Consider the following 26,348-nt stretch of genomic DNA (forward strand, 5'->3'; position numbering starts at 1 on the left):
CACTCCCATTGGCTCCTCAGTTAAAGTTGCTCTGAAGCCAGACAGGACACCAGAGGATTCACTCACATTTGCTTCCCGCTGGCCATGAGTGAGCTGCCCTTTCTGAGTCCAGAGGGAGCCAGAGGGCCTCACAACAACAGAGGGTCTCAGAGCTCCCTGGAGGAAGGCTCAGTTACAGGCTCAGAGGCTCGGCACAGCTTAGGTGTCCTGAATGTGTCCTTCAGCGTCAGGTAAGGGGACCCCACAGCGAAGAGCTAGGCTTCCCACCCTATCTGATGCCTTTTCACACCAAGGTGGGTGGGTGGGCCTGTGGGCTTTGGGCTGCCTGTCTAGCAGATCAGGGTGGAAGTGGACAGTTCGTTGCAACAGTGAGTGGCTCCTCCCCCTGCCCAGAGCAGATCCTGAACATTGAAACACACCCTGCCTGAAGCCGCTGCTGCTTCTCATAGATTTCTGCTCTACCCTTTCCTTGGCTGGTCCATCACCTGCCCTCTGTAGATGGAGAAGGCTTGGGAAGTGGGGGTGCTGGGACACAAGGTGGAATGAACCCTGATGGAGGAATGCAGGGTTCACCTCAGAATAAAGTGTACATGTTACCATCTCACAGCCAGACAGAGATCCAGTAATCAGAGCAGCCAAAGGGAGGCACGTTCCTTGGGTGGTGGCCAACTTGTCATTACACCTCCAAGGACCACATAGTGTGATGCAAGGCTGAAATAGAGTTGTCATCTTGCACAGGAGGACCTGGGATGGGGTTGGTCTGGGTGTGGGGCTGGGAAACAGGGGTCTGGCACCTTCAAGGGTCCTACTCTGCCTTTTGTTCATGTGGGATTTCTTTAAAGCAACCGTGTCGGGCCCTGGTGGAACATCAAATCATGCCAGCAGAAGTGGGACAGGAAAATCCTCAAAGATGTCTCCTTGTACATCGAGAGTGGCCAGACCATGTGCATCTTAGGTAGCTCAGGTAAGCGCCTCGAGGGGTCCTGCACTTGTAAGGCAGACTCTGGGAGGCTGGGGCTCGGTCTAAGCTCGGTGTTTAAGAAATGAGTTTAATTGGGAGGGGAACACCCATAAGGAAGGGGATGTTTGCCCGGAAACCGGGAAAGGGAATAACACTTGAAATGTATATAAGAAATACTCAAGTTAATAAAAAAAAAATCCCCCCCCCAAAAAAACAAAGCAACAGTGATAAAAACCCATGATATTTATATAGAAATAGACAGGTTGATCAATGGAATGGGACTGCAGATCCAGAAATAAACTCACATACCTGAAAAAAAAAACAAAAAAAAAAAAAAAGAAATGAGTTTAAGTTGGAGAGAAAAGGCTATGCATTTAGCATTTGAACAAAATCTAGTGACTGTGAATAGAACCTGGTATCAAAGTGAAACCTTAGGAAAAGTATCTGGAGAAAGTGGGAAGTCCTGCCTGACGTGTAAGGACTTTCTGTGCTTGTTTGATTGACTGTGGTGCTGGAGATCAGAGCCTCAGGCATCCTAAGTAAGCCCTCTGCCACAGAGCCCCAACCGCAGCTTCTCTCTCTCTCTCTCTCTCTCTCTCTCTCTCTCTCTCTCTCTCTCTCTCGTTCTCTTTCTTATTCACTTTGCATCCTGCTCACTGCCATCCTCCTGGTCACCCCCTCCAGCAATCTTTTCCCCCATCCCATGCATGTTCTTTGGTTGCTGGTTCAGGATCTGAGAGCCCTAAGGGTCCAGGTTAGTTGACTCTGTTGGTCTTCCTGTGAAGTCCCTGTCCCCTTCGAGGCCTGCCACTCAGCTGTATTTTTAATTCACATCTGGAAAGCTCTTGTCAAGGTGTTGTCGGTCAGGACTTCTATTCCTGACTCTAACTGTCTTTTCATTATGATTTCATCAGACACACAGTTGAGAATGGAGACCACCAAAAAAGAATTCATGTTACTATCAAGTCTTCCCAAGCACACCGTGTTTTCTTTAAGCCCCTCTCTTCAGGAGTTAAGGATCACACACACTGCACTGAGACGACCTGTGTGTATTCCCCATGTCTCGCTCCTCTTCCCAGGAGAGATTTTAACCTTTGAATGTGACTTTCATGCTTGTTTTGTGTTCCTCCGCTAACCAGTCATTATCCCAGGAGGGGTTTCCTTCCCTGCCCCTGGAAAGCCTATAGCTGTAAATCCTGCTGGTTCCAGTATCTGGGGAGGGGTACGCTGGTTCAGAAGACAGGCTCTGGGTGGCATGTCTCAGTGTCCACAGCACTGGGTGATCCTGATTATATTCATTTAAGATTCTGACATATTAGACTCACATAACCCTCTTGTTCGAGTTGCTTGTAAGTTGCCGGCATTTACTGTCCCCTTGCCTTGCTCTTCCTAGAAACAGGCAGTGCTCTCTGTGGTGAGAGCCAGGCGTGGGGATGAGTGGGACAGAAGTTTGTGTTTCCTGTGGGAATGAGAGGCTCTAGAGAGGGTGGAGGTCCGTGGGGTGAGTGTAGTTCAGACAGTGTCCAAAATGGTTCTCAGCAGAGAGAGTTGATATAAAAGATGGCCTGATGCCTGAATCCCAGCTCCCATCTCATCCTGCAGCAGCTCGGTACCCATTGTCTCACAATGATGCCATCCATGATGCGCTGCAGAACAGATGAGGCTATCCTGTTTGAACTCTAAGTCTGTAAGACTGTGGGTCATACAGACAGACACACACACAGACATACATGCACACAGACAGCACACAGACAGACACACCATACATACAACACACACAGACACACCCCACACAGACAGAAACACATACATCATGCACACACACACACACACACACACACCTCACAGACAGACACACCATATACACACACCACACATACACACAGACACATACACCATACACACACCACACACAGACACACACCACACAGACAGACACACATACATCATGCACACACACACACACACCTCACAGACAGACACACCATATACACACACCACACATACACACAGACACATACACCATACACACACCACACACAGACATACACCACACAGACAGACACACATCACACAGACAGATACACACACACACACATACACACACGCTCACACACACACTTCTACAATTACTCGGCCTCAGGCGACCAGTCTCAGGCGTTTTCCTATATTAATACAAAATAGATTAAGAGCTCCAGCCTCAAATCAAATCATGAGCATTCATCCGAGCACAGCTATATATGACATTAGTTGACGATTAGAGAAATGACAGCAGCAACACTAATAATGACAAGTGTTTCACTGACTGTCTAATTGAGTTACTGTAAGAAAATAATCACATACTAGGTGACTTAAGACCAAGAGCATGTGTTCCTCACACTTGAAGAGGCTGACAGTCAAGATCAAAGGCCTGACAGAGCTGGTCTGCGGCGAGGGCTGGGGACTAGTTGTTTGTCATCGTGGGCAACACTTGGCCACGCTTTAAAGAGGAGAGATGTGTTTTGGCTCATGGTTTCTGAGAGTTCAGCCCATCACGGTGAGAGGATGGCAGAGCGATCATATCCTGATGGAGAGAAGAGTCAGAAAAAGATACACCAGAGGAGCACCCCTGAGGAGCACCCCTGAGGGGAACCCCCCGAGGAGCACCCCTGAGTAGCACCCCTGAGGGGAACCCCCGAGGAGCACCCCTGAGGAGCACCCCTGAGGAGCACCCCTGAGGAGCACCCCTGAGGGGCACCCCCGAGGAACACCCCTGAGGGGAACCCCCGAGGAGCACCCCTGAGGAGCACCCCCGAGGGGAACCCCCGAGGAGCACCCCTGAAGAGCACCCCTGAGGAGCACCCCTGAGGAGCACCCCCTGAGGAGCACCCCGAGGAGCACTTCAGTGACCTACTTCTCCCAGTTCGTCAGCACCTCTTAAAGCTTCCAGAATCTCCACAAGCAGCACCAGCAGCTGGGCATCTAAGAGGCTGAGGCAGGGAGGGGCATTTTATATTCAAGTCATAACAGCTGGCTTCTTCAGAAGCAGTTACTGTCTGGCTTTAACTCACATAGTGGATTTCTCCCAAGTTAATTAATTAAATTACTCTGTGTGTGTGTGTGTGTGTATATGCAGGTGCACATGTGTGTGAACCTGGAATCAACCGGGGTGTCTTCTTTTTGTGCTTGTATTTTTTGTTTGTGGGTAGATTTTTATTTGTGTGTGTGTGTGTGTGTGTGTGTGTGTATGTGTGTGTGTGTTCGTTTGATTAGTTTTTGTTTGTTTGTTTGTTTTCACTTTGCAGTCTCGGTCCTTTATTTCCTTTGTGTACATTAGGCTGTGAATCCATATAGAATGGGCTCCAGCAGCTCAGGCTCCTTTCCTAGTCCTCACAAAGTGAGTGGCACAGGCTGGCGCTTCAGCTGAACCCAGATGCTTCTCTTTGGCTTCCTCTTTCTTCTGATCGTTCTCCTTCCCCCGCTTCAGGAAGCCGTCTCTGCTCTTCGAGTGCTTGGTGTGCTCAATCCGCACATTGATCCTCTTGGCCAGAATCTTGCCTTTAACTTGCTTGTTTACAATGACGCCCACGGCATGCTGGGTGACATTGTAGACTCTTCCGGTTTTGCCGTAGTAACACTTATGGGGCATTCCTTTTTGAACAGTGCCCATTCCCTTGATGTCTACAATATCACCCTTCTTGTAGACTCGCATGTATGTGGCCAAAGGAATGACTCCATGTTTCCTAAAAGGTCTAGAGAACATATACCGAGTACCTCTCCTCTTTCCTTTTGTGTTAATCATTTTGGTGAGTTACCAGAAGATGGCTGCTGTGGTGGAAATGACTGGTTTTTGAGATAGGGTCTTGCTGTTTAGCTCTTGCTGGTCTGGAAGTTGCAACGCAGACCAACCTGCTCTCAAACTCAGAGATCTGCCTGCTTCTGCCTCCGGAGTTCTGGGCTTAAAGTTACGTGCTTCCCATCTTGTTTCCTGAGACAAAGTCTCCCGGTTTTACCTGGAACTTACTGATTCAGAGAGGCTGCAAGGAAGCCAGTGAACCCCAGAGATGCTCTTGTTTCTGCCTCACCGGTACCAGGGTTACAAATACGCATCGCCATGCTGGCCTACAAGGCTCTGGGGTTTTAACTCCAGTCTTCATGTTTATATAATGGACAGTTTTCCGGCTGAACCATCTCCCTGCCCCTCAGCCTCTTCCCTAAGTACACTAACTCGGCTTACGACATGCTTCCTATATCGCTTCGGTCGCCTGAAGGCGTGTGTGTGACTAAGACTCTACCTCCACAGAGGCATCCGCCTGTGCAGCCATGCTTACGTAGTAAGTTGGTCTTCGATAGTGAGACCTGGAGAGAAGAGAAGGCCAGGGAGAACCCCGAGGGTCTCTGTGTGAGGCTGGGGAGCTGCAGGGACAGACAGACAGAAAGGGCAGGCAGCAGGAGCAAGCACCGAGGAGGGGTGGCAGGATCGAGCTACCTTGTAGAGTTGAGGCTCTGCACCTGAAGGGCAGGGCTCATGGCTGGGAAGTCAGGTCGTAAATCCCATTGAGGGTCACTGTCCTCCTTCTTTTCTTCCTTCTCCTTCTTTCCTCCTCTTCTCCTTTTTCCTCCCCCCTTCCTCTGTGTGTGTGTGTGTGTGTGTGTGTTTGTGTGTGTGTGTGTGAGGGGGACAGTGGTAGAGGAAGTTCAACCAAGTGCTCTACAACGGAGCCATTCCCCAGCCCACAATTTATTTTTTTCTCTTAATACGAGAAAATGGTTTTATGCCTACACTTTTATTTCAGACAGTTTACAAATACACTGACTGTGCTAATAAGACTTTTCTATAGAGAGGCAGTTGAGCTAACACCCATAAACACAGGTGGGGAGATGACAACTGCTAACGTTTCTCCACATGAACTATTCTTTCAATGTCAAGGAAAAACAATGCAAGCAGCCCACACAAACCGTGTGGGCAGAGAAGCTGCGGAGCAAGCCTGGTGAACGGTGAAGCATAATAAACAGGGCGTTATCAACATTTTCAGGATGCACACCACAAACGATGACATCCGGAAGCCCACTCCTTTCAAAGGACACGCTCATTCTCTTTCCTGTTCTACACTGCCTGAACATGAGTGCTAATCCTGAGTTTGGTCAGACGTGGTTTAGACACGATGGTGACTGCTGTAGGAACTCATATTTGGATCCCTCATAGCAAAAGCAGGTTCTACAAAACCCTTGGACAGATGTTCTGTCTGGTCCTGCGTGAGCTGCTCAGCCTGGCAGAGCTCCCTCGCTCTCTCAGGTGGTTCAAAGCCTCTCGCCTGTGTTCTTGTTAGTAAGCCTGCTTGGCAGCCCTTGTGTAGGCATCGAAGGGAAAAGTCTGTCCTGTCTCCAGGGGTTCTGGGACCCAGGCTAACTTGTGTACGATGTGACCTCGGGAAAACAAAACAAAACAAAACAAAACAGAGACGCACCTTCCTCTGTCACTTCAAGTACCAGGCAGTCGCTTCTGAAGAACTCCGCAGGAATGTTTGGGGCAGTAACTGGCTATAGCCAAGACTCTTGAGTACAAACTGAGGTTGCTTTCCCCAAAGACCACTAAAGCAGTGCCCCTCAAACTCTAACACTCAGTAGGTCTGCGAGTCTACATCTCAGTCATGAGTCAGAAGGCTCTAGCAATGTTATCTAGATTCAGGTAGAGCTGGACAGGTCTAGGGGATTACAAAAAGAAATTTAAGTCCCAGGAGCCAAATGTTTCCAACAGCCGTCCCTGGCTTTTCTATTCAGAGCTTCTCTCTCTCTCTCTCTCTCTCTCTCTCTGTCTCTCTCTCTCTCTCTCTCTCTCATTGTTTTTTTGACACAGAGTTTCTTTGTGTAGCCCTGGCTGTCCAGGAACTCACTCTGCAGTCAGGCTGGCCCCCCTAGTGCTGGGATTTAGGGCGTGAGCCAACACTGCCCAGCCACCTGCATTTTCCCAACTCGAATTTCCCCACTGTGTTTATTTTTGCAAGTGTGTATACGCATGGTGGTCGAACGCATGCCATGGCATGTATGTGGAAAGTCAGAGGACAACATCTGGTAATTCAGTCTCTCCCTCCACCTCTAGGACTGAGCTCGGGTCCTCAGGCTTGGCTGCAAGCACGCTTACTCTCTGAAGAGCACATACAGGGGTTCTTCAGACTTGGATCCCAGGTCTGCCACTGCCAAGGGCAAGGGAACTACTTTCTAGTCACCAAATCCAGAAGACATCTCCATGTGGTGTTTGGCCTCTTTTACTAGACTCCTCCCAGTTCATTCAGAGGATAAACTGGAAAGATTTATTTAGACCCTGGGATTTTGACCCCGGGGGGCCATTGAGAGGTTCAGTCAGGGTCCCGTTGAGGCATAAAGGGTCTGGAAAAGTGCCCCCATTCTCACCGTGTGGAGGCTCCTCCAGGGCCTTCTCTTGTCGCCCCTAGGCTCAGGGAAAACCACGCTGCTGGACGCCATCTCTGGGAGGCTGCGGCGCACAGGGACCTTGGAAGGGGAAGTGTTTGTGAACGGCTGCGAGCTGCGCAGGGACCAGTTCCAAGACTGCGTCTCCTACCTCCTGCAGGTGGGCGTGTCCCCGGGCCTGGCCTGCCTGGGCTCTGGCCCCCACCCCCGGGGCTCCCACGACCCTGATGTCCCCTTTCCTGCAGAGCGATGTCTTTCTGAGCAGCCTCACGGTGCGGGAGACGCTGAGATACACGGCGATGCTGGCTCTCCGCAGCAGCTCCGCGGACTTCTACGACAAGAAGGTACTTTTAGTTAAAGCAGTGTGGAGGCCAATTCCCTGAGGGAGATCAGGTGCCTCAGCAGCTCCTCCTCTGAGCACCTCCTGGTCCTCCCGCTTTTATCTTTGCTTTCACACTCTTCCACCTCTGCCTTCCTGAGTGACAGCTACACGACCTGTGTAAACATCTGAAACGTGACCTCTCCAACCTAAGCCTGGTTTGCTATGATGCCTCCGGTCTCATCCTTCCATCATGTGGTTTCAGAGGATCGGATTCAGGTGGTCCGTGCCGTTACCCACTTATTTGTCTTGTCTTTATGGGGCCTCATGCAAAGTAGACTAAGTTTCTTCCATTAAGGAAGAAACTATGGAGTCCTCACTCCGGCTAGGTTTGTTTGTTGACCACACCCATTTTGGAAGTAGCCGCAAATAAACCCACCTTGACCTTAGTTGGAAACATTGCTTGGTTCGGTCTGGACTGTGAAGGCCTGCGAACCACCTGAGAAAAAAACAGCAACAGGCAGGGCTGTCACCTGTCACGGCACAGCTTCCTGGGAAGTAGGTAGGCATCTTACCAGGCTCTTGGGAAGGCGAGCAGACTGCTTTCATTTGAGAATCCCGGACAACTCCGGGAGGCAGTTAGCTGTAGGTGCCCCCTGCCCCCCCAGAGATGCCTCAGCTGTCTCTCCCACTAAGGTTACCCAGAGAGCTCAGGGGTATGACATGGGTCCTGCCTCTGGTGTCTTCTCTGGCTGGCATTCAGCAGGCTTGTGCAAATACAATATCTCACTAATATTAATATTATCTTGCTAATATCTAATATTAGCCGGGGGAGGGGAGCTTTGTCTCCACCCTGTGGGAAAAATCCACTCCCTCTAACTCCATACTTTCTTGGGAATCCTAGTCTGAGAGGACACCTGTACTCTCCTGGGAGATGGGTGTGCAATAACGTGTTCACATGGCTTGGTGGACCTAGCCAAGTGACAAAGGAAGGGACCAGCTATGTAGACCCTCTGTGGCGGTCTCTCTGTTTGCTTTAGTAATTTCTTAAAATCTAAAATGGTGAGAAATCCCACTTAGGAATTTTGGAGAAGGGAGCCGGAGAGATGGCTCTGTGGTTAAGACCACTGCCTGCTTTTTCAGAGGAGCAACCAGGGTTCGAGTTAGATCTCCCACAAGTCAAGCAAAGCTCAGTTCTAGGTTCCTTCGATCTGATTCCAAGAGGAGATGGTTCTTTCCAGATCTGATCTTACTGGCTTTCTGACACAGCCTAGCCTCATTTCTTCTTCACATCTTCTGTAGACCAGGGCTTCATTCAGACTCTGTCCCCTGGCCTCTGGAACTCTGCTCAAAAAGTTTCCTCTTTCCTGAAACCATAAAGAAATGTGTCAGTCTCTTTCTTTCTTTCTTTCTTTCTTTCTTTCTTTCTTTCTTTCTTTCTCTCTCTCTTTCTTCCTTCCTTCCTTCCTTCCTTTCTTTTTTTCTTCTTTTCTTTTTCCATTTCGAAAGGGACACAACCTCATTAAAGGCAGCTGGGGACAAAGTCTCTTCTGTATTGTTTCAGTCTTGTCTCTGCTTCCCCCCCAGGGTTTCCTGCAGACTCAGGGAGAGAGGAAGGGGAGAGGTAGAAGTAGAGATTTCCCAAAGGTCTCTGGGGGCTGCAGTAAGCCCAGAAAGGGAGAGGGGAGAAAGGCCAGCCTTCTTAGCAAGTCAGTCAGGATTGTTTTGGAATGTGATGGCGTGGAGAGTCAGGAATAATTCGGACTGCAGGGAGCTGCAGGGTAGGAGAATGGAGAGATCGGTAGGGAATTAGAAGCCTGGGTGCAGAGCTGAGCATTATATGCTGGGGACTCTTTGAAGTTTCTTGGAGAGATTTGAGTAAAGATTAGAAAGGCTTTTAATTACTTCTGGAAGCTGGATTATATTCCTTTGATGTAAAACCACATTGTGATTGGCCACTTGAGCCTCCAGGACTTACTTGGGCTACAAAGGGGCCACTTCAAACCAAATTGGTTTTTTTTTTTTAAAAGCACAGAAAATGTTTATAACAATAAAATTTCAAAACCCAAATTCTTAACATAATCTATGTCATAATTATGCCTTTGGGTCATTTTTCTGTTGCAAGAATAAACCATTTTTTTTCTCTCCAGGGACTTAAAACTTTTATTTAAGTCTGACCTATGTATTATATATTAAACCAAGGTGGATTTTACTGTAATGGACTTTTCTCCCCAGGGTATGGCGAGTTTGAAAGTGGCCCTTGTTCTCTAGAAAAGCATTCTCTCTCCGGGGTCATCACCAGTCCATAAACTGAGGTATCAGTCATGGAGACAGCAGCAGCCCTTGGGTGTTGTGTCTCTTACAGGTAGAGGCAGTCCTGACAGAGCTGAGTCTGAGCCACGTGGCAGACCAAATGATCGGCAACTATAATTTTGGGGGGATTTCCAGTGGCGAGCGGCGCCGAGTGTCCATCGCAGCCCAACTCCTTCAGGACCCCAGTAAGTGGGACACAAACCATTACCAGATGCTGGCAGGATATCCTCCATGTGTTCCCGGGTGCTTTGGACACTTTCCTCTCAGTTTCCAGTGAGAAATGGCTTGTGTGGGATTGATATCCCTGCGGTTTCGAAAATTCGAGGCCCTGATTTTGGGAAATGCTATGTGCAGTTTGCATATGTCATTTCCTGATGAGGGTCTGTAATTTGGGAGACAGTCCTCCAACTTATCACAGTTCACCCTTATGGTAATAAAGTGATACATGCTCAACTGGACTTTGAACTTTGATCCTTTCTCAGACTAATGATAAGTGGTAGCACATTCCCTCGCAATGCTGGGTAGCAGCAGTGAGCCCATGAGGGGAGATGACTGGCCCTACAGTGTTTTCCCTTAGCCACGGTGTTCCCGGGTTATTCAGAGTTAGGGCGACTATCACAAAGACCATCTGCACTGAACATCTCTTAAGAGTGTCCTGTTTGTGTCTCTGTGGTCCACCAGAGCCTTCCATGAATATGAGGCCTGCCCTGTCCATCCTGACTAATGAGAACAGGAGTGTTTTGCCCTATGGGGAAGGCCAATGGGTTCTGGAATGACTAGAGTTGACTGAGTGTATATACTACCATGGGGAAGAGGTCATCAAGGTGAGGTAGCTAGTCCTCTGCCTCCCCTCCCCTCCCCTCCCTCGCCTGGTTTGGTCATTCTCCCAATCTGACAGACCTCAGCACTTATGTGTACCTGTGAGAGGGTATTTTGCATCTGCCTGTACTAGGATAAGCCTGTCTGTTCTGATGGTGCTTGGTCAGGAGATAATAAAAGCCCTCTCACTTCTTGGTTAGACATGGGATGCAGTTAAAGCCTCTAAAGCACCCAGCCAATGCCTGCGCATCCACGGACACTTCAGACCTTGTTTCTTTCTTCCTCTGTGCAAAGAGCAGACCTCATTAATGCTTCAAAGTGCTCTGATATGACACAGGGTTGGGCTAGGTAAACGTTAGCCACTTTCTTACCCTCCCGAAGCCTGCCTGCTAGCCCTGGTCTCTACCAGCATCCTAGACATGGAGCTCACATAGTCCAGAGTACAGAGACCTGATATGGTCTCTCTCCTGTCCCAGGTGTGCTCCAGAGCTGAGAGCTGGGCCCTCCCAGGTCAGGTGCTTTCTTCTGGGCTCAGGGTGAAAGCCAGTTTCTACATGGCTGCCTCTCTCCACACAGTTTGGAAGGGGCGTGGCATCTCAGGAAAGGACCAATCAGAATACTGAGTTAAAGCGCAGAGCATGCTAGGCAATGGTTCAGACATCTGACCCTTCTTTGCTGGCAGAGGTCATGATGCTTGACGAGCCAACCACAGGACTGGACTGCATGACTGCAAATCATATCGTCCTCCTCTTGGTCGAGCTGGCTCGCAGGAACCGCATTGTAATCGTCACCATCCACCAGCCTCGCTCTGAGCTCTTCCACGTAAGGGAACACCCCTCTCGTCCCGCTCGACTCAACATCTCATCCCACTCGACAGGAGGAGCACGGGGTCTTGAGCCAGGAATGGCAGGGCAGGGTAAAGAGCACACGCCAGTGATGAAGGAGCAAAGGGCTGATTTACTCAGTACCTAACGCGTGCCGAGCACCTTCTGTACACCAGCCCATTCGAGCCGCAATCATGTAGTCCGCAAGGCAATCCTGGGGCCACGCATCCACGTGCGTACTTGAAAAGGGAGTGGGGTATAAATTAGAAATGACTCAAAATGGAGCCAGTCGGTAAAATGCTGCCAGTGGCAGCTTGGAGAGATGGCTTTGTTGGTAACGTGCTTGCTGTGCGTTTGGATTCCCCATGCCTGTAAAAGCTGGGCACAGAAGTGCATGCTGGGACCCAGTGCTAGGGAGGCAGAGGCAGGAAGATTTCTGGGATTTGCTGGCCTTTCTGTCTAGCTGAACCCACAAGTGTCAGGTTCAGTAAGGAACACTGTCTCAAAAACAAGGGGAAGAATAATTAAGGAAGACACGTGATGTTGGTGTGTCACACACACACACACACACACACACACACACACACACACAAAGAGGGGAGGCACCTGGCAGTGGCATCATGACCTAGCTAGCCGCCAAAGCCCCATTTCATCACAACATTATAGATTTTATCCCTCAAAACCTCATTTGATACCCACGGCATCCTTTTAGTTAGCCAGTATTTGTTTGTTTGTCGATAGATGAAAACTTAATCTTTCAAACCCAAGCAACACACAGAGCACCTCACGGTCACTCTCTCAGTGGCCCAAGAGTGATGCTGGGGCTCAGAGGCAACACCCACACACTGGGGTAACCCGGGCTGGGAAGCACACACTAACACCATCTGTGGTCCAATCAGCACTTCGACAAAATTGCCATTCTGACTTACGGAGAGTTGGTGTTCTGTGGCACGCCAGAGGAGATGCTCGGCTTCTTCAATAACTGTGGTTACCCCTGTCCTGAACATTCCAATCCCTTTGATTTCTACAGTAAGTGCATTTTTAAAAAAGTATTTACTATCAGGGCTTTTTGGAAATCTTTTTTAATTGTAATTTTTTATTGTGTGTGTGTGTGTGTGTGTGTGTGTGTGTCCCTGTGCCTGCACACACATTTGTGCTATAGTCTACATGTAGTCGTCAGAGGACAGCCACCCAGAGAAGATGGTTACCATGGTTACCGTGTGGGTTCCAGGGATCAAAGTCAGGTCATCAGGTTTTGTTGCCAAGTGCCTTTACCTGCTGAGCCATGGTGCCAGCCCTAAATCTTCCTTAGGTTTGATTTCGGCATGGATGACACGGGCTCTTCTAGGCTTTTGTTTTGCTAAGATTTACTTTTGCATTTGTCTGTTTTGATGTTCTCTTATTTTTCAAGGAGTTAATTTGGCAGGTCAGTTAACCTGCCTCTACTGACTTAGCAGAGCAGAGAGGTGTCAGGGAAAACTAGTTGACTTTGAAATCCTCCCAGGCAGTCGATCCAGGATTCTCATGGCCTTTCTGGGTAGCTTTAAACATTTCTGTGTACCAGACAGTCATTAGTGACAGGAGCGTCTCCGTTGAGATAGGGCGAAGAGTGATGATGAATCTAGTATGAGTGTCCATTCTGTGTGTGTGCACGTGTATTTAGAAACTCATATCTTTTGGGGGAAACTTTTAGTGGACTTGACATCGGTGGACACCCAAAGCAGAGAGCGAGAGATAGAGACGTACAAGCGAGTCCAGATGCTGGAATCTGCCTTCAGGCAATCGGACATCTGTCACAAAATCCTGGAGAACATTGAAAGAACAAGACACCTGAAAACCTTACCCATGGTTCCTTTCAAAACGAAAAATCCTCCCGGAATGTTCTGCAAGCTCGGCGTTCTCCTGAGGTAAGAGCCTTGGAAATACAGCCAAGAGCTGGCTTGGCTCTTCATGCTCATTTACAATAACAAAATTAAACGAATAAATGAAAACGGCTCGTTTGGTTTTCAGGAGAGTAACGAGAAACCTAATGAGGAATAAGCAGGTGGTGATTATGCGTCTTGTTCAGAATCTGATCATGGGTCTGTTCCTCATTTTCTACCTTCTCCGAGTCCAGAACAACATGCTGAAGGGCGCTGTTCAGGACCGTGTAGGGCTGTTGTACCAGCTCGTGGGTGCCACCCCGTACACCGGCATGCTCAACGCTGTGAACCTCTGTAAGTGCCTGTGTTGGAGGTGCGGCTCTCTCCCCCACATCTATCTGATCCGAATGTTGCCTCCCAAAAGCTGGCCATTAAAAAGGAATTTCTCTAAGAAAAACATGCCCTTCCCCCAATTCTCCAAGGAAAGGCAATTCACTGTAGGGTCCCCTTGATGTGAGTTCACCAATGGACGTCTCTGAGGGTTGAAGGACTCAGAAACACAAGGTGGTGGGGCGTTGGTAGTGCAGAATTTGAAAAGGTTTTTCAACAGCTCACTCTCTTTTTTTTTTTTTTTTTTTTTTTTTTTGGTTCTTTTTTTTCCGGAGCTGGGGACCGAACCCAGGGCCTTGCACTTCCTAGGCAAACGCTCTACCACTGAGCTAAATCCCCAACCCCAGCTCACTCTTGTTGACTAGGACTTTCAGTGGTGTAGACTCGACTATCACGCTGAATCCTATTTTGGAAATACAACACCTAATTGTGCCAACCCAGAGGCAACACTGTCCTGCCTGGCACTGCAGTTTGCCTCAGAAAAACAGGCATTGGAGGAGCAGCAAGTGCAGGGAAGAGGGAAGACTGGTGCTTTGGAAAGTTGGGGAGGAGGGTAAGGCGTCTCTGGCCTCTGAGAACCAATGTCCTGGCTGCTGTGGGGACCAGGTCCTGTAGGAGAGGACAAGGGGCTTCAGGTCACTCACTCACACCCCCCTTCTGTGTGCTTTATTACTTTAGAAATGAGAGTAAAGTGCCGGGTTTTGCCGCCACACTGTCCCCAGGTAGTGTGTAGATTTTAGAGGTGGGAGCATTTATTGTCCTTCCATGATTCTGGCCGCCAGCCATCTTGGCTGACCTCAAGTTCAGCTTGGGTAGCCTTTCGTCCCTCAGCAGTGTGGTGACTGACTGCTTCGGAACATGCCTTCCATGCCAGTTCCCATGCTGAGAGCTGTCAGCGACCAGGAGAGTCAGGATGGCCTGTACCAGAAGTGGCAGATGCTGCTCGCCTATGTGCTGCATGCTCTCCCCTTCAGCATCGTTGCCACGGTGATTTTCAGCAGCGTGTGTTACTGGTAAGGTGGTGTCCAGGAGTATTCAGTTCCCCTGGGTCAGGCTCCTCGTGGGGTCGTGGGGGTGTTGGGACACATTTACAGCAGCTATGGGTGAACCCTTCCATCTATGCCTTGATGGCCAACTTATTATGAGCAACCCCAGTGCGTGCTGCCTGGGGACCCTGGAGCAGCCAGCATGTCTGGGTCAGGAAGCAGTATGTCTCATGCTCTGAGGGTCTGAGCTACAGAAGTGCTCACAGGAGCTGGGACACAGGTGCAGGAGCCCACAGCCTCCCCAGGTTGTAGCAGCTCCTCAGCCTGAAGCTTTGCTGATGGACCTGGACATCACAGTTGGGTGGGTGCAGAGGGTTTCAGCAAAGAGAGTGACTACAGGAAGAAGCCATATCACTTCTGTGGGGTTTTCTATTTCTTAGAGCTTAGAAAGGGTTCCCCATCCGTCTCTGTCATGTCCCTTCCCCATGTGGCTCTGCTGTAGGAAGCCATGGAGCACACAAGTGGGCTTGTCCTGACTCCATGAATGACAAGGTCGAGAGGACTCCAGACAGGTCTTTGAGACACTGTCCTTCACTGCCTGTGTCCTCTGCAGATGCTCCTAACTGTAACCTCTGCAAACCCCATCCCATGCAACAGCAACTGTTTTCCTAAGCTACATGTATGCAAGTGCGAGATAACCCAGGGGGTGCTGGCTTAGGCTCCAGAATGAAGGGTTTGCAGGGCTTGGTGCACCTTCTCAGAAGACATAGTTACTCAGAGAACGACAGAGGTGAGGCGTATGCGCTATAAGCGTGTTCAGGATCAAGACAGGTTGAAGGAGGTAAGGCGTGACATGAGGTCATTGGCTCATTGGTATCAGGAGTGTAGTGGGGTGCAGGGCATGAGCTGACGGGAGCAGTGAGGATATGAGCTGGACCAGTGACAGTGTCTTAAACTCTTATTAGGTTGGGGGGGGGATGGGCAGCATCCACCAGTCCATTTGGAGAGCAAGAAAAGAAATCAGCATGAGTCCCATGGCTGCTGGGTTTAAGGAATGGTTGTCTTAGAATATGGTAAGGAAAAAAACCATCAAAAACCATGCGAGGATTTGGGGTGTAGCTCCATGATAGAAGGCTTTCCTAGAGCCCTGGATTAGATTCTCCAGCATGCGTGCAAACAGATTGTGAGCTGATGAACATTCCACTCAACGTAGTCATGCCCAGTCACATACACAGGCAAGTCAGAGTGGCATGGCATCATGGGTGCAAGAAGACCTCGCCACACTGAGCAAAGATGGAGGGGAACACACACACACACACACACACACACACACACACACACACACAGGGAGAGAGAGAGAGAGAGAGAGAGAGAGAAACAGACAGACAGACACAGACAGATACAGAGAGAGGCAGAGAGATTAGATAGATACATAATTAAATAGATAGACAGACAGAATAGAATGTAAGTTCTCTTTCTGAGAATGCAGAAGAGAATGAAATTGGGGAACTGAGAGAGAAAGTAATTTAAAATACAGCTTAAAACACACCATGATGATCTCCCACTGGACTCCAAGATGTAAAGAGAAAACCTTAGGCAGCTAAGGCAAAGTGGCAATGTGGAAGAGTGGATCTGGTTGGCACAACAATGCCATGCTCACTTCTGCCCCCCGTACTGAGCAGGGCTCCTAGACAGTGGTGCAGAACGAGCAAGGATGGCTTCAGAGAGGCCTGGGGACGAAGGGGGAGAGGCCACACTTGGAGACTTCAGGCTGAAGTTTTGGAGAAAATTCTGAGAGCTCTAGAGTGTAAGGCAGCATGGGTGACCACCGAGGCTACGCGCTGGAGACCAGCTGACTAGAGACGCATCTGCAATGGCTTATCAGGAAAGTTCCAAGACTTTGAGGGGAAAGATCGGAGTGGAGAATGATCCCTGCCTTCATATTATAAGAATGTTAAAGGCAACAGAATGTTTTAGGAGCCACAAGACTACGCTGGAGAGGAAAATAAATGCAATAAAAACCCATGGTGATTTGGGCGAGGGAAAGGAGAACCTTCAAGAGTTGGAGAGTGCAGGCAAAGTGGACTGATGGCCCCTTCGTCTACTGAGAGTTTAAGACACACTATCAGGGCTGGGGATGTGGCCCAAGGTAGAGTGTGGGTTTGCCTAGCTTGCACAAAGCCCTGGGTTCAATACGCAGCACAGCAGAACATTGACTGCCATGACGATCCGAAAGTTCAACTTTCCTCAGTGGTATTCAGAGAAAGACACACTGTCGTCAGGGGTGAGAACAATGGGATGGAAGACGTGTACCAGGAAAGAGCTCAGATACAGGTTAGCTTACAAGGACACGGAGGTAAAACCGAGGCTCTTAGAATAAACGACGGTAGAGAGATGGTTGGGAGGGTAATGGGTGGACCGTGAACGACTGCGTGCTGGCAATAATCCTACAGAATAAGGATGGGGTCAGGGCAGCACGGCGGCGCGTTGGGGTGGGAATGGCAGGAAGAGCAGTTATTCATGAAGAGATCAGGGGGATTCGACGGCCCTGTTCACGCCAGCCCGGGAGGCTGTTGCCTAAGCAATTTAATATTTACCGTGCGAGCTAAAGGGGTTTTAACAGCACTGCACACTGAGTTGAAGGCAGTAGGAACAACTGCGGTAATGAGCAGACTCAAATGTTGGCTTTGTTCCTAAGAAGGCTGGTGAAGGGGAATGGGGCTCACACTGCTAAGTCCGCCTCCTGCCAGCCAGCAAGGGCTCAGTCACAGGAGGAAATGTGGTCTTTTCCTTAAGTGATAGTGTGCGGAGAGAGAACTAAAGAGCTCGTGTTTTTCTAGGACTCTGGGCTTGTATCCCGAGGTCGCCAGATTTGGATACTTCTCTGCCGCTCTGTTGGCCCCTCACTTAATTGGAGAATTTCTGACACTTGTGCTGCTTGGTATGGTCCAAAACCCCAATATTGTCAACAGCATAGTGGCTCTGCTGAGTATTTCTGGGTTGCTCATTGGATCTGGATTTATCAGGTAAGAAGAAATGATTTGAAAGATTTAGTCTGGCAGAACTTGTGGTCAAGGGTCAACTGATGATGACTGTCATAAAGCAAACCCAGAGGGCCGAGTGGCAGTGGCTCAACGTCACCTTGTAGTCTGGGATGTTCCTATTGCCCGCCAATCATTATCGCCTTAGCCTTTGAACTGGTCAGCTTGTTAGCAAGATGTCTTTTTAGTAGAAGTCAGGACACAACAGTTACTGATGGGACTCACATGTAACCAGCTAGTAAAACAAAAGACAGGAAGCAATCAGGATTCTCTAGGAGACTCAAAGCTTAACTTACAGCCAAACTTTAGCTCACATCTAACTGGTACAACTGATGTGAGCTCTCAATTCCCATGTTAAACATATTTATTTTTATGTATGTGTATGTGCAAGGGCCTGCACATATGTATGTGCACCATGTACGTGTTGGTGCCTACAAAGGCCGGATGAAGGCAGAAGTTCCCCTGAAACTGGAATTACAGATGGTCGTGAGCCACCATGTAGGTGGTGGGAAATGAACCCAGGACCTCTGCAAGAGCAGCCAGTGCTCTTAGATATTGCTAAGCCGTCTCTTTAGAGCCCTGTACCCTAACTGGGGGGACTGTGGCTTGCCCACTAGCCAGCAAGGAAGCAGGATGGGTGCTCTGAAATGAAAATCAGCGAAGTAAGGAAAGAGCCAATAGGATAAAGTTTCTATTCAAGAGAGAATAAAGATTAGTGGACACGTTCCAAAGGTCAACACTGAGAATCTCTGGATGATATTTAATTTCTTATCACATTTACTTTATAATTTCCCTATCATGTATTACTTTATAATCAAGAACATACATGTGCAATGCACACATGTTCTACAATTAGTCACAGAAAGGGTCTAAAAATGTAAAGAGTTAAATTCGTCCGGGCCACGCTACATGTGGGACCAGCAGGTAAGGGAATTGTGATGGCTTTGTTTACTCAGCTTAAAGGGCTGGTGGGGGGCTTGGAGGGAAGATGGCTGCTCTACAAGCATGAGAACCCAAGTATGGGCTACCCATACCCACACAAAAGGCATGGCCTGTAGCCCTAGCAGAGACAGGGGGATTGCTGGAACCAGCCTAGCCCCCAAATCACAAACTTCAGGTTCAGTAGAGACCCTGTCTCACTAGACTAGGATGGAGACACACAGAGAATGTATGGCATCCTCCTCTGGGTTCCCCATGTGTGCTCATAAGCGCGCGTGCACGTGCGCGCGCACACACACACACACACACACACCCCACTCACATTCACATATACACATATACACAAACACACACACACATGCATGCACACACACGCACACACACGCACACACACACACACACATAACCTTACATACAACAAAATCAAGCAAGAAGCAACAAAAAAAAGTGGGCATCTATTTAAATTTAACCCCATTCATGGTTCAGTTTGGAGTAATTTTTTTACAAGTAAGAAGCTGGGCTTGGACTTGACTGGTTGGGGCCTACCTCTTGGAGCATGGCCAGAGTGCACATATTCCCCGGAGAGGGCCAGGTGGACACCAGAAGCTTCCTCTACTGCCTTGCTGCCTCTTGACCTTGAACAAGTCACTTTTTTCCCCTGTCGAAACTGGTTTCCTGATTTAAATCTCCAAACAAGAAGCTACTTCTTCAGATCAGAAGGGGTTAATGGGATAATCCACCAGAGCGCATGCTACAAGATGTCCACACTAGACTATAGAAAGACAAGCTACTTCTGAGCCAAGCAGCTAGGTTTCATCATAAAGGGCAGTCTTTATATTACGCTGTGTTTGTCTCTGCTGCTGACGGGGGTTGGTAGCATCTCTGAAAACTGTGCAAGTCAGGCCAAAGGTTCAGAATCAGGCCAACAAGGTAGCATGGGCACCGTCCACTCCTTCATACAGTCAGATCTCTGCAGTGGTAGGCAGTCTGGTGCTATTTGACACACTGGGGTTTGGGGTACGAATGTTCTTAAGAGGGATGCCGTGGCCACCGTTGGCAAATGTTCTCATGCTCTTGGCAAAGTCGCCACATTACAAGACTGCTTGGACCCTGCCCTGCTCTCCCTTCACGGCACCATCTTTCCTGACTGAACTGCCAGCAGCATCTGGCCGCTGGCTCCCTCTTGCTTAGACACACAGGGAAATAAATGGCTTTGGTGTTACAGCTCCTCACACAGCAAACTATAGAATAGGAGGAAAGCAAGTGTCACCCGAACAGCCACAGGCCGGACTGTATCCTGCTATTTTAAAAATAAATAAAAAAACAACAATAAGATCATACACTGTGTCAGATGAGACACATATGCATACTTTGTTCCTGTTTAACGACACAGTGCAGACAGCCATGTGTCAGTCACAACACTTGGGCCCTCCTTGAAAGCAATCCAAGATTCCTTCTTGAGCTCTCCAATTTGTCCCTGTCACCTGTACAAGATCTACCCTCTGGCCCCAAGGCTGAAGAGGCTCTCTCTGAAACACACACACACACACCACACATTCACACACACACACACACACACACACACATTCGCACACACAGACACACACATACACCCCACACACATTCACACACACACCACATCACACACACACTCACATACACACACACACACCCCACTCACATTCACATATACACATATACACAAACACACACACACATGCATGCACACACACGCACACGCACACACACACACACACACACACACACACACACACACACACACACACACGGCCCATTAAGGCCACCTTACACTGCATTCTTTCTTTAATACTTAAGACTGATATCCCTGAGAGCGGCAATCCGCCGTTCACCACTACAGTCTTTCTTAGTGACCAGCCCAGGACCTACAGCCAATTAAGCAAAAATCACTGGTTAGATTGAATGGATAAATGGATGACTTTCCTTGGGCATGAGGAGAGATGAGGGCACACTTCTGACCTCAAAGCAGCAGCACACAGCAGGGCAGCCCCGCTGGGGGCCACCGTCCTGTCCAGGTCTTTGTCATCTCACGATTGATCTTTTGCCACAGCCTGCTCCCCCTTCTTTACCGTCGTAGTCACACACCCCCACTCTGCTCCATTCTACCTGTTGGTGCTGCATCCACTTCCTTAAAACACCTTGATTGTTTCCATGGTTATTCAGTGTCAACTCCTTTCAAGGCCCCAACCTACTGTTTCCACGGTCATTCCAAGCTCATCTCCCTGGGCTCCCACTTCCCGTCCTCCGTCCAGTGTTCTTTCTCCTCTGTAATTTCCTCCCCAACCCTCTCCAGTCCACAGCTTCCCATATTGGAAGCTGCCTGTAGCTGAAAGGGCTGGGGCTGGCTACCCCCCCCCCCCCGACCAGGGAAGACAAGTATGAACTGTAAGGGTGTGATGGACACGTAGCATTGGTCGTTGGTGTGCTCTCATGTATTACTGTAGCATTGAGGACGCACAGTCTATGTGCCCAACTGCACTGTGAGTTCTTTAGGGATAGGATACTTAAAAATACCCCTAGGGCTGGGGATTTAGCTCAGTGGTAGAGCGCTTGCCTAGGAAGCGCAAGGCCCTGGGTTCGGTCCCCAGCTCCGAAAAAAAGAACCAAAAAAAAAAATACCCCGAAATGCCAGGCAGTGGAGCCTGCCTTTAACACCTTTAACCCCAGCCCTTGGGAGGCAGAGGCAGGTCCATCTCTGTGAGTTTGAGGCCAGCCTGGCCTACAGAGGTAGTTCCAGGACAGCCAGGACCATACAGAGAATCCCTAAGTACCTAGAATTGTCTTATAAAGAGAAATTATTTAATATATTTAATTTATGAATGTTTTACTTGTGTGTATGTCTGTGTACCACATGTGTATCTGGTGCCTGAGGAAGTCAGAGGAGGCCGTTGTGCCTTCTGCAACTGGAGTCACAGGTGGTTGTGGACCCTCATGTAGGTGCTGGATTTGAACCCAGGTCCTCTATAATAGCAAAAACTGCTCTAAACTAAGCCATCTCACCGGTCCCATAAAACAATATCACCGATACAAACCATATAGTGTTCCAAGAGGGAACCAATGTTGGTAGGAAATTCCTCCTAAGACAAACAGGAAAGGAGCTGTTTTCACAAGGATAAAGAATGGAACGAGGGGAGGGGCAGGGGGCCACCCAAACCCAAACCAAGAACCTCTGACACAGGCTCAGCTTTTCCCCTCCTAGTTTGTTTGTTTTGTTTTTTTTTGAAACAGGGTTTGTGTGTGTTTGTGTAGTCCTGGCTGTCCTGAACTGAACACTGTAGACCAGGCTGACCTCGAACTCACACAGAGACCCGCCTGTCTCTGCCTCCTGAGTGCTGGGATTAAGGGTGTGCTCCACCACTGCCAGACTCCTTATATTCCAACCTGGTTCTCAAATCACCCTGAGGACCTTCAGATATCTGCTTAGTCCGATGCCAGACAGTCTTCCCCGATGTAGTGTGTGCTAGGTGTATGGTTTCTTGTGTGTTTATTCAAGTAACGGGGCGGGGGGGAGGGAGAGAGAGAGAGAGAGAGAGAGAGAGAGAGAGAGAGAGAGAGAGAGAGAGAGAGAGAGAGAGCACACTACCCACAGTCACGAGAGGCTACTGAAATGGCTGTCAGACTGAGATGACAGAGCACCAGGCTCACTGACATGGAGGGATGACTGGGGTCTGTGGGATCACCAAGAGGATAAACAGTGTGGTTCTACACGGTGTGAGTTTCATGAACACACATTACTCCATATCACCAAAATGTCAGCAGTCGTTTCTGGGTGATGGTGTTTGCTTACAGCTTTCCGTGTTATTGGGTGATTTCACTGTAAGGATCATCTTTGCAATAGAGCTGGAGGATTACGTTTAGATTAGAACGCATAAAGACGTACCCTTTCCAGTTAGTGACTCTGTTTACTAGAGCCCACTGAATTTTCTTCCTCTTGTTTCTCTTTCTTAAGAAACATAGAAGAAATGCCCATTCCTTTAAAAATCCTGGGTTACTTTACCTTCCAAAAGTACTGTTGTGAGATTCTTGTGGTCAATGAGTTCTATGGCCTGAACTTCACTTGTGGTAAGTATCCTATTTTACAATATTCCGCATGCTGCTCTAAGTAAGCGATTTCCCAGGGAAATGTATGTTTGGAAGAAATGCTGTGTGTGTGTGTGTGTGTGTGTGTGTGTGTGTGTGTGTATGAGTGTGAATGTGTATTAGTGTCTTTGTGTGAGTGTGTTCTGTGTATGAGTGTGAATGTGTATGAGTGTCTGTGTGAGTGTGTGTGTGTATGAGTGTCTCTGTGTGAGTGTGTGAGTGTGTGTCTGTGTGTGAATGTGTGAGTATGTGTGTCTGTGTATGAGTGTGTCTGTGTGTGAGTATGTGTGTCTGTGTATGAGTGTGAATGTGTATTAGTGTCTCTTTGTGAGTGTGTGTCTGTGTGTGAGTGTGTGAGTGTGTGTCTGTGTGTGAATGTGTGAGTATGTGTGTCTGTGTATGAGTGTGAATGTGTATGAGTGTGTCTGTGTGTGAATGTGTGTGTGAGTATGTGTCTGTGTGTGAATGTGTGTGTGAGTATGTGTCTGTGTATGAGTGTGAATGTGTATGAGTGTGTCTGTGTGTGAATGTGTGAGTATGTGTGTCTGTGTATGAGTGTGAATGTGTATGAGTGTGTCTGTGTGTGAATGTGTGTGTGAGTATGTGTGTCTGTGTATGAGTGTGAATGTGTATGAGTGTCTGTGTGTGAGTGTGTGTCTGTGTGTGAGTGTGTGTGTAGGTCAGAATACAACCTTGGATTTTCTTGGGCTTTGTTCCTTCATAGTTGCCCATTTGTTGTTTGACACAGTCTCTCGGTGAGACCTAGGGTCTCTGACTAGGCTGGGCTGGCTGGACAGCAAGGGACAGGGACATTTTCCTCCCCTGGATACGTGTCACCATGCCCAGCATTTTGTGTGAGCAAATCAAACTCAGGTCTTCTTGCTTCTGTGGCAGTCACTTTACTGACTATGTTATCATCCCAAACCCCTGAAATGTTGTATTTTCATAGTAAAAGCACTTTAAACCTTGATTTGAAACAAACCCCACCATTTTTTCTGATTTAAGGCATTTTAAACTATATTTATTTTGTCTGTGAATGTTTTGTCTCCATTTACGTATGTATGCATGTTGTGCAAGTACCTAGTGGCTGGTGGAGGCCAAAGAGGGTGCCAAGATCCCTTGGAACTGGAGTCACAGACAGTTGTAAGCAGTGGAGTGGATGCTAGGGAGCAAACACACGTCCTCTACAAGAGTAAACGGTGCTCTCGCTGTGAGCCATCTCTCCAGCAGCACCCCATTTTCTCTGATTTTCAAAGGAAAATATTCAGAGGTCAAGTTAGTCTCTGGTCAGTAGTCAATAGCTAAGGGGCACTTTGATATTCTTAGAAAATGATAGGCCTATGTAATTGCTAGTATATTCTGAACAGGCTGAGTCCTTGTCTGCGGAACACACCACAGCAAGCTAATGTGGCCTCTGTCCCCTAAAGTGTGTATAGATTACAGACGAGTAAACCCATTTTTTTATGACAAAAGTCAACCTCCGATCTATGACTGGCCACTGAGAACACACGTCCCTTGGTCACTGGAAATCCCGGTGCCTAGCAGAGTGCAGGGGTTAATAGTCTCCAGCTAACAACGCCAGGGACTAGGACATTGACAGGAGGGATATTTGAAGACCAGGAATAAAATAATGAATCTATTCTCATTTTGATGAGAATATTTTTCTGTCTTTAAAACAAGCCAGGACTCACTCTTGCTCCACTCCACTGTTAATCCTGCATTCCTGTCTTTCATGAAGAGGGCTACTCAGAGTTCTGAACACTTTCTCAGCATCAGGGAAGTATTTGTGAGTTAGTACCTGAAGTGCCTGAGGGCTGACCCTGTCCTTCTCCTTGGCAGGTGGCTCCAACACTTCTGTGCCAAATAACCCAATGTGTTCCATGACCCAAGGGATCCAATTCATTGAGAAAACCTGCCCAGGGGCCACGTCCAGATTCACGACAAACTTCCTGATCTTGTACTCGTTCATCCCGACTCTTGTCATCCTGGGGATGGTGGTCTTTAAAGTCCGGGACTACCTGATTAGCAGATAGGTAAGATGGCAGGCAGGAAAGGGTTAATGGGCAGGCTCGCCCGCTGTGGAGTACAGAGAAATACTGTCTTCTAATCATCATGGTTCCATCTGTGACCCTGGCATCTATGCAGAGCCTCAAGGGCTCCGAGAACTCACCGTCCTTTGCTAGTCCAGCTTATGGGGCAGTGTGGTGCATGGACATTGTGACTGAACTGGTCCAATGATGTAAATAATACTAATAATAATTCAGAAACCAAAGGACATTAGAGCTTCACTATGCGCTTTTTCTAGACACAGAAAAAATAAGCCTGTTTGAAAAAATTATGTTTACATTTGATAAAGAATTTGATAAAAGTACAATAAATGTGTATGATTACTGACTGTTCTGGGTTTGACTGAGAAAGCCTCCTACAGAAGAGGGTAAGGAGCTTCCACTGCTGCTTACCACCCCTCCCCCACCCCTGCCCCCGCACCCCACTCTTGCCCCACATGCTGCTCTACACGACAGGGCTGGGTCACCTGACTGCATCAGGTAGCTGATGAAACCAGGAAGAGGATGAATGTTGAACTCCACGTATCAGTGAAGAAATGTTGGCTGTTCTTCACTTTTAGCGTAGTTTGCTCTTTAAAAGGAAGCGTGTGAGAGAAATGAGCTATGTAGTCTGGAGATCAGCTGCTATGCAATGTCCGGATAGAAAACTAATCAAGAGGCACAACACCCCTGGCCAGGAGAACAGGCTGCACCAGGAATCCATGGTCCCGTGTCGTGGAGAGGAAGGATGCCGATAAGGGCGGACACGCATCCTCAGAACGTCCGTCCAGGAATGAGATGCTGGGTGTGGGCTCTAAGAAGTGAATTCTCTGCTAAATGACTGGTTGTCCTCCTCATTGATCTGCAAGTAATTCATGAACAAGTCTTAAATTTAATTCTCTCAATGTTACCATGGTAACCGTGAGCAAGGCTCTGAGAGAGAGCACATGAACTTGTCCTGTTACTGTGACCTAGCTTGTAAAGGATGATAAATTATAGCACTTGAAATGTCTCCCATTATAGAATGAAGGAAGCCACAGTGGAAGCCTAGTGCTTAGAGCTGCATTTAAGCATCTGTGGCGTTGGTACATTACCAGTATAATGTCAATTTTTATAAAAGGTCTGTGACACCGATGATTATGGTATAATAGTTACACAATGTCCTACAGATTATGTGTGTCACATCGGTTATAGGCAGCCTGAGAGACGGTAATCTAGTCAAGCAGTTCAGAGTCCCACAGGAACCCCCTTTGAAGTCACTGATTTCAACTTACTGAAGATGGGAGGAAGTGGAAGGAGCTCTGTTATTCACATGCAGATGA

The 26,348-nt window shown here is 48.4% G+C and overlaps 1 protein-coding gene across 1 annotated transcript; it reads left to right on the forward strand.

Annotated features, from left to right (window-relative positions):
• The first annotated feature begins 20 nt into the window (after positions 1-20).
• Abcg5 (ATP binding cassette subfamily G member 5) lies at positions 21-25,461 on the forward strand. Its single transcript, NM_053754.2, is given in 13 exon segments — positions 21-230; positions 843-964; positions 7,393-7,529; positions 7,615-7,713; positions 10,054-10,186; positions 11,503-11,642; positions 12,544-12,673; positions 13,338-13,551; positions 13,655-13,860; positions 14,771-14,909; positions 17,723-17,908; positions 22,851-22,963; positions 24,821-25,461. Coding segments are annotated over 13 exon segments (1,959 nt in total). The 5' UTR covers positions 21-84; the 3' UTR covers positions 25,015-25,461.
• Positions 25,462-26,348: the final 887 nt, after the last annotated feature.

The sequence above is a fragment of the Rattus norvegicus genome, chromosome 6 (genome assembly GCF_036323735.1).
Source record: "Rattus norvegicus strain BN/NHsdMcwi chromosome 6, GRCr8, whole genome shotgun sequence".
Taxonomy (NCBI): Eukaryota; Metazoa; Chordata; class Mammalia; order Rodentia; family Muridae; genus Rattus; species Rattus norvegicus.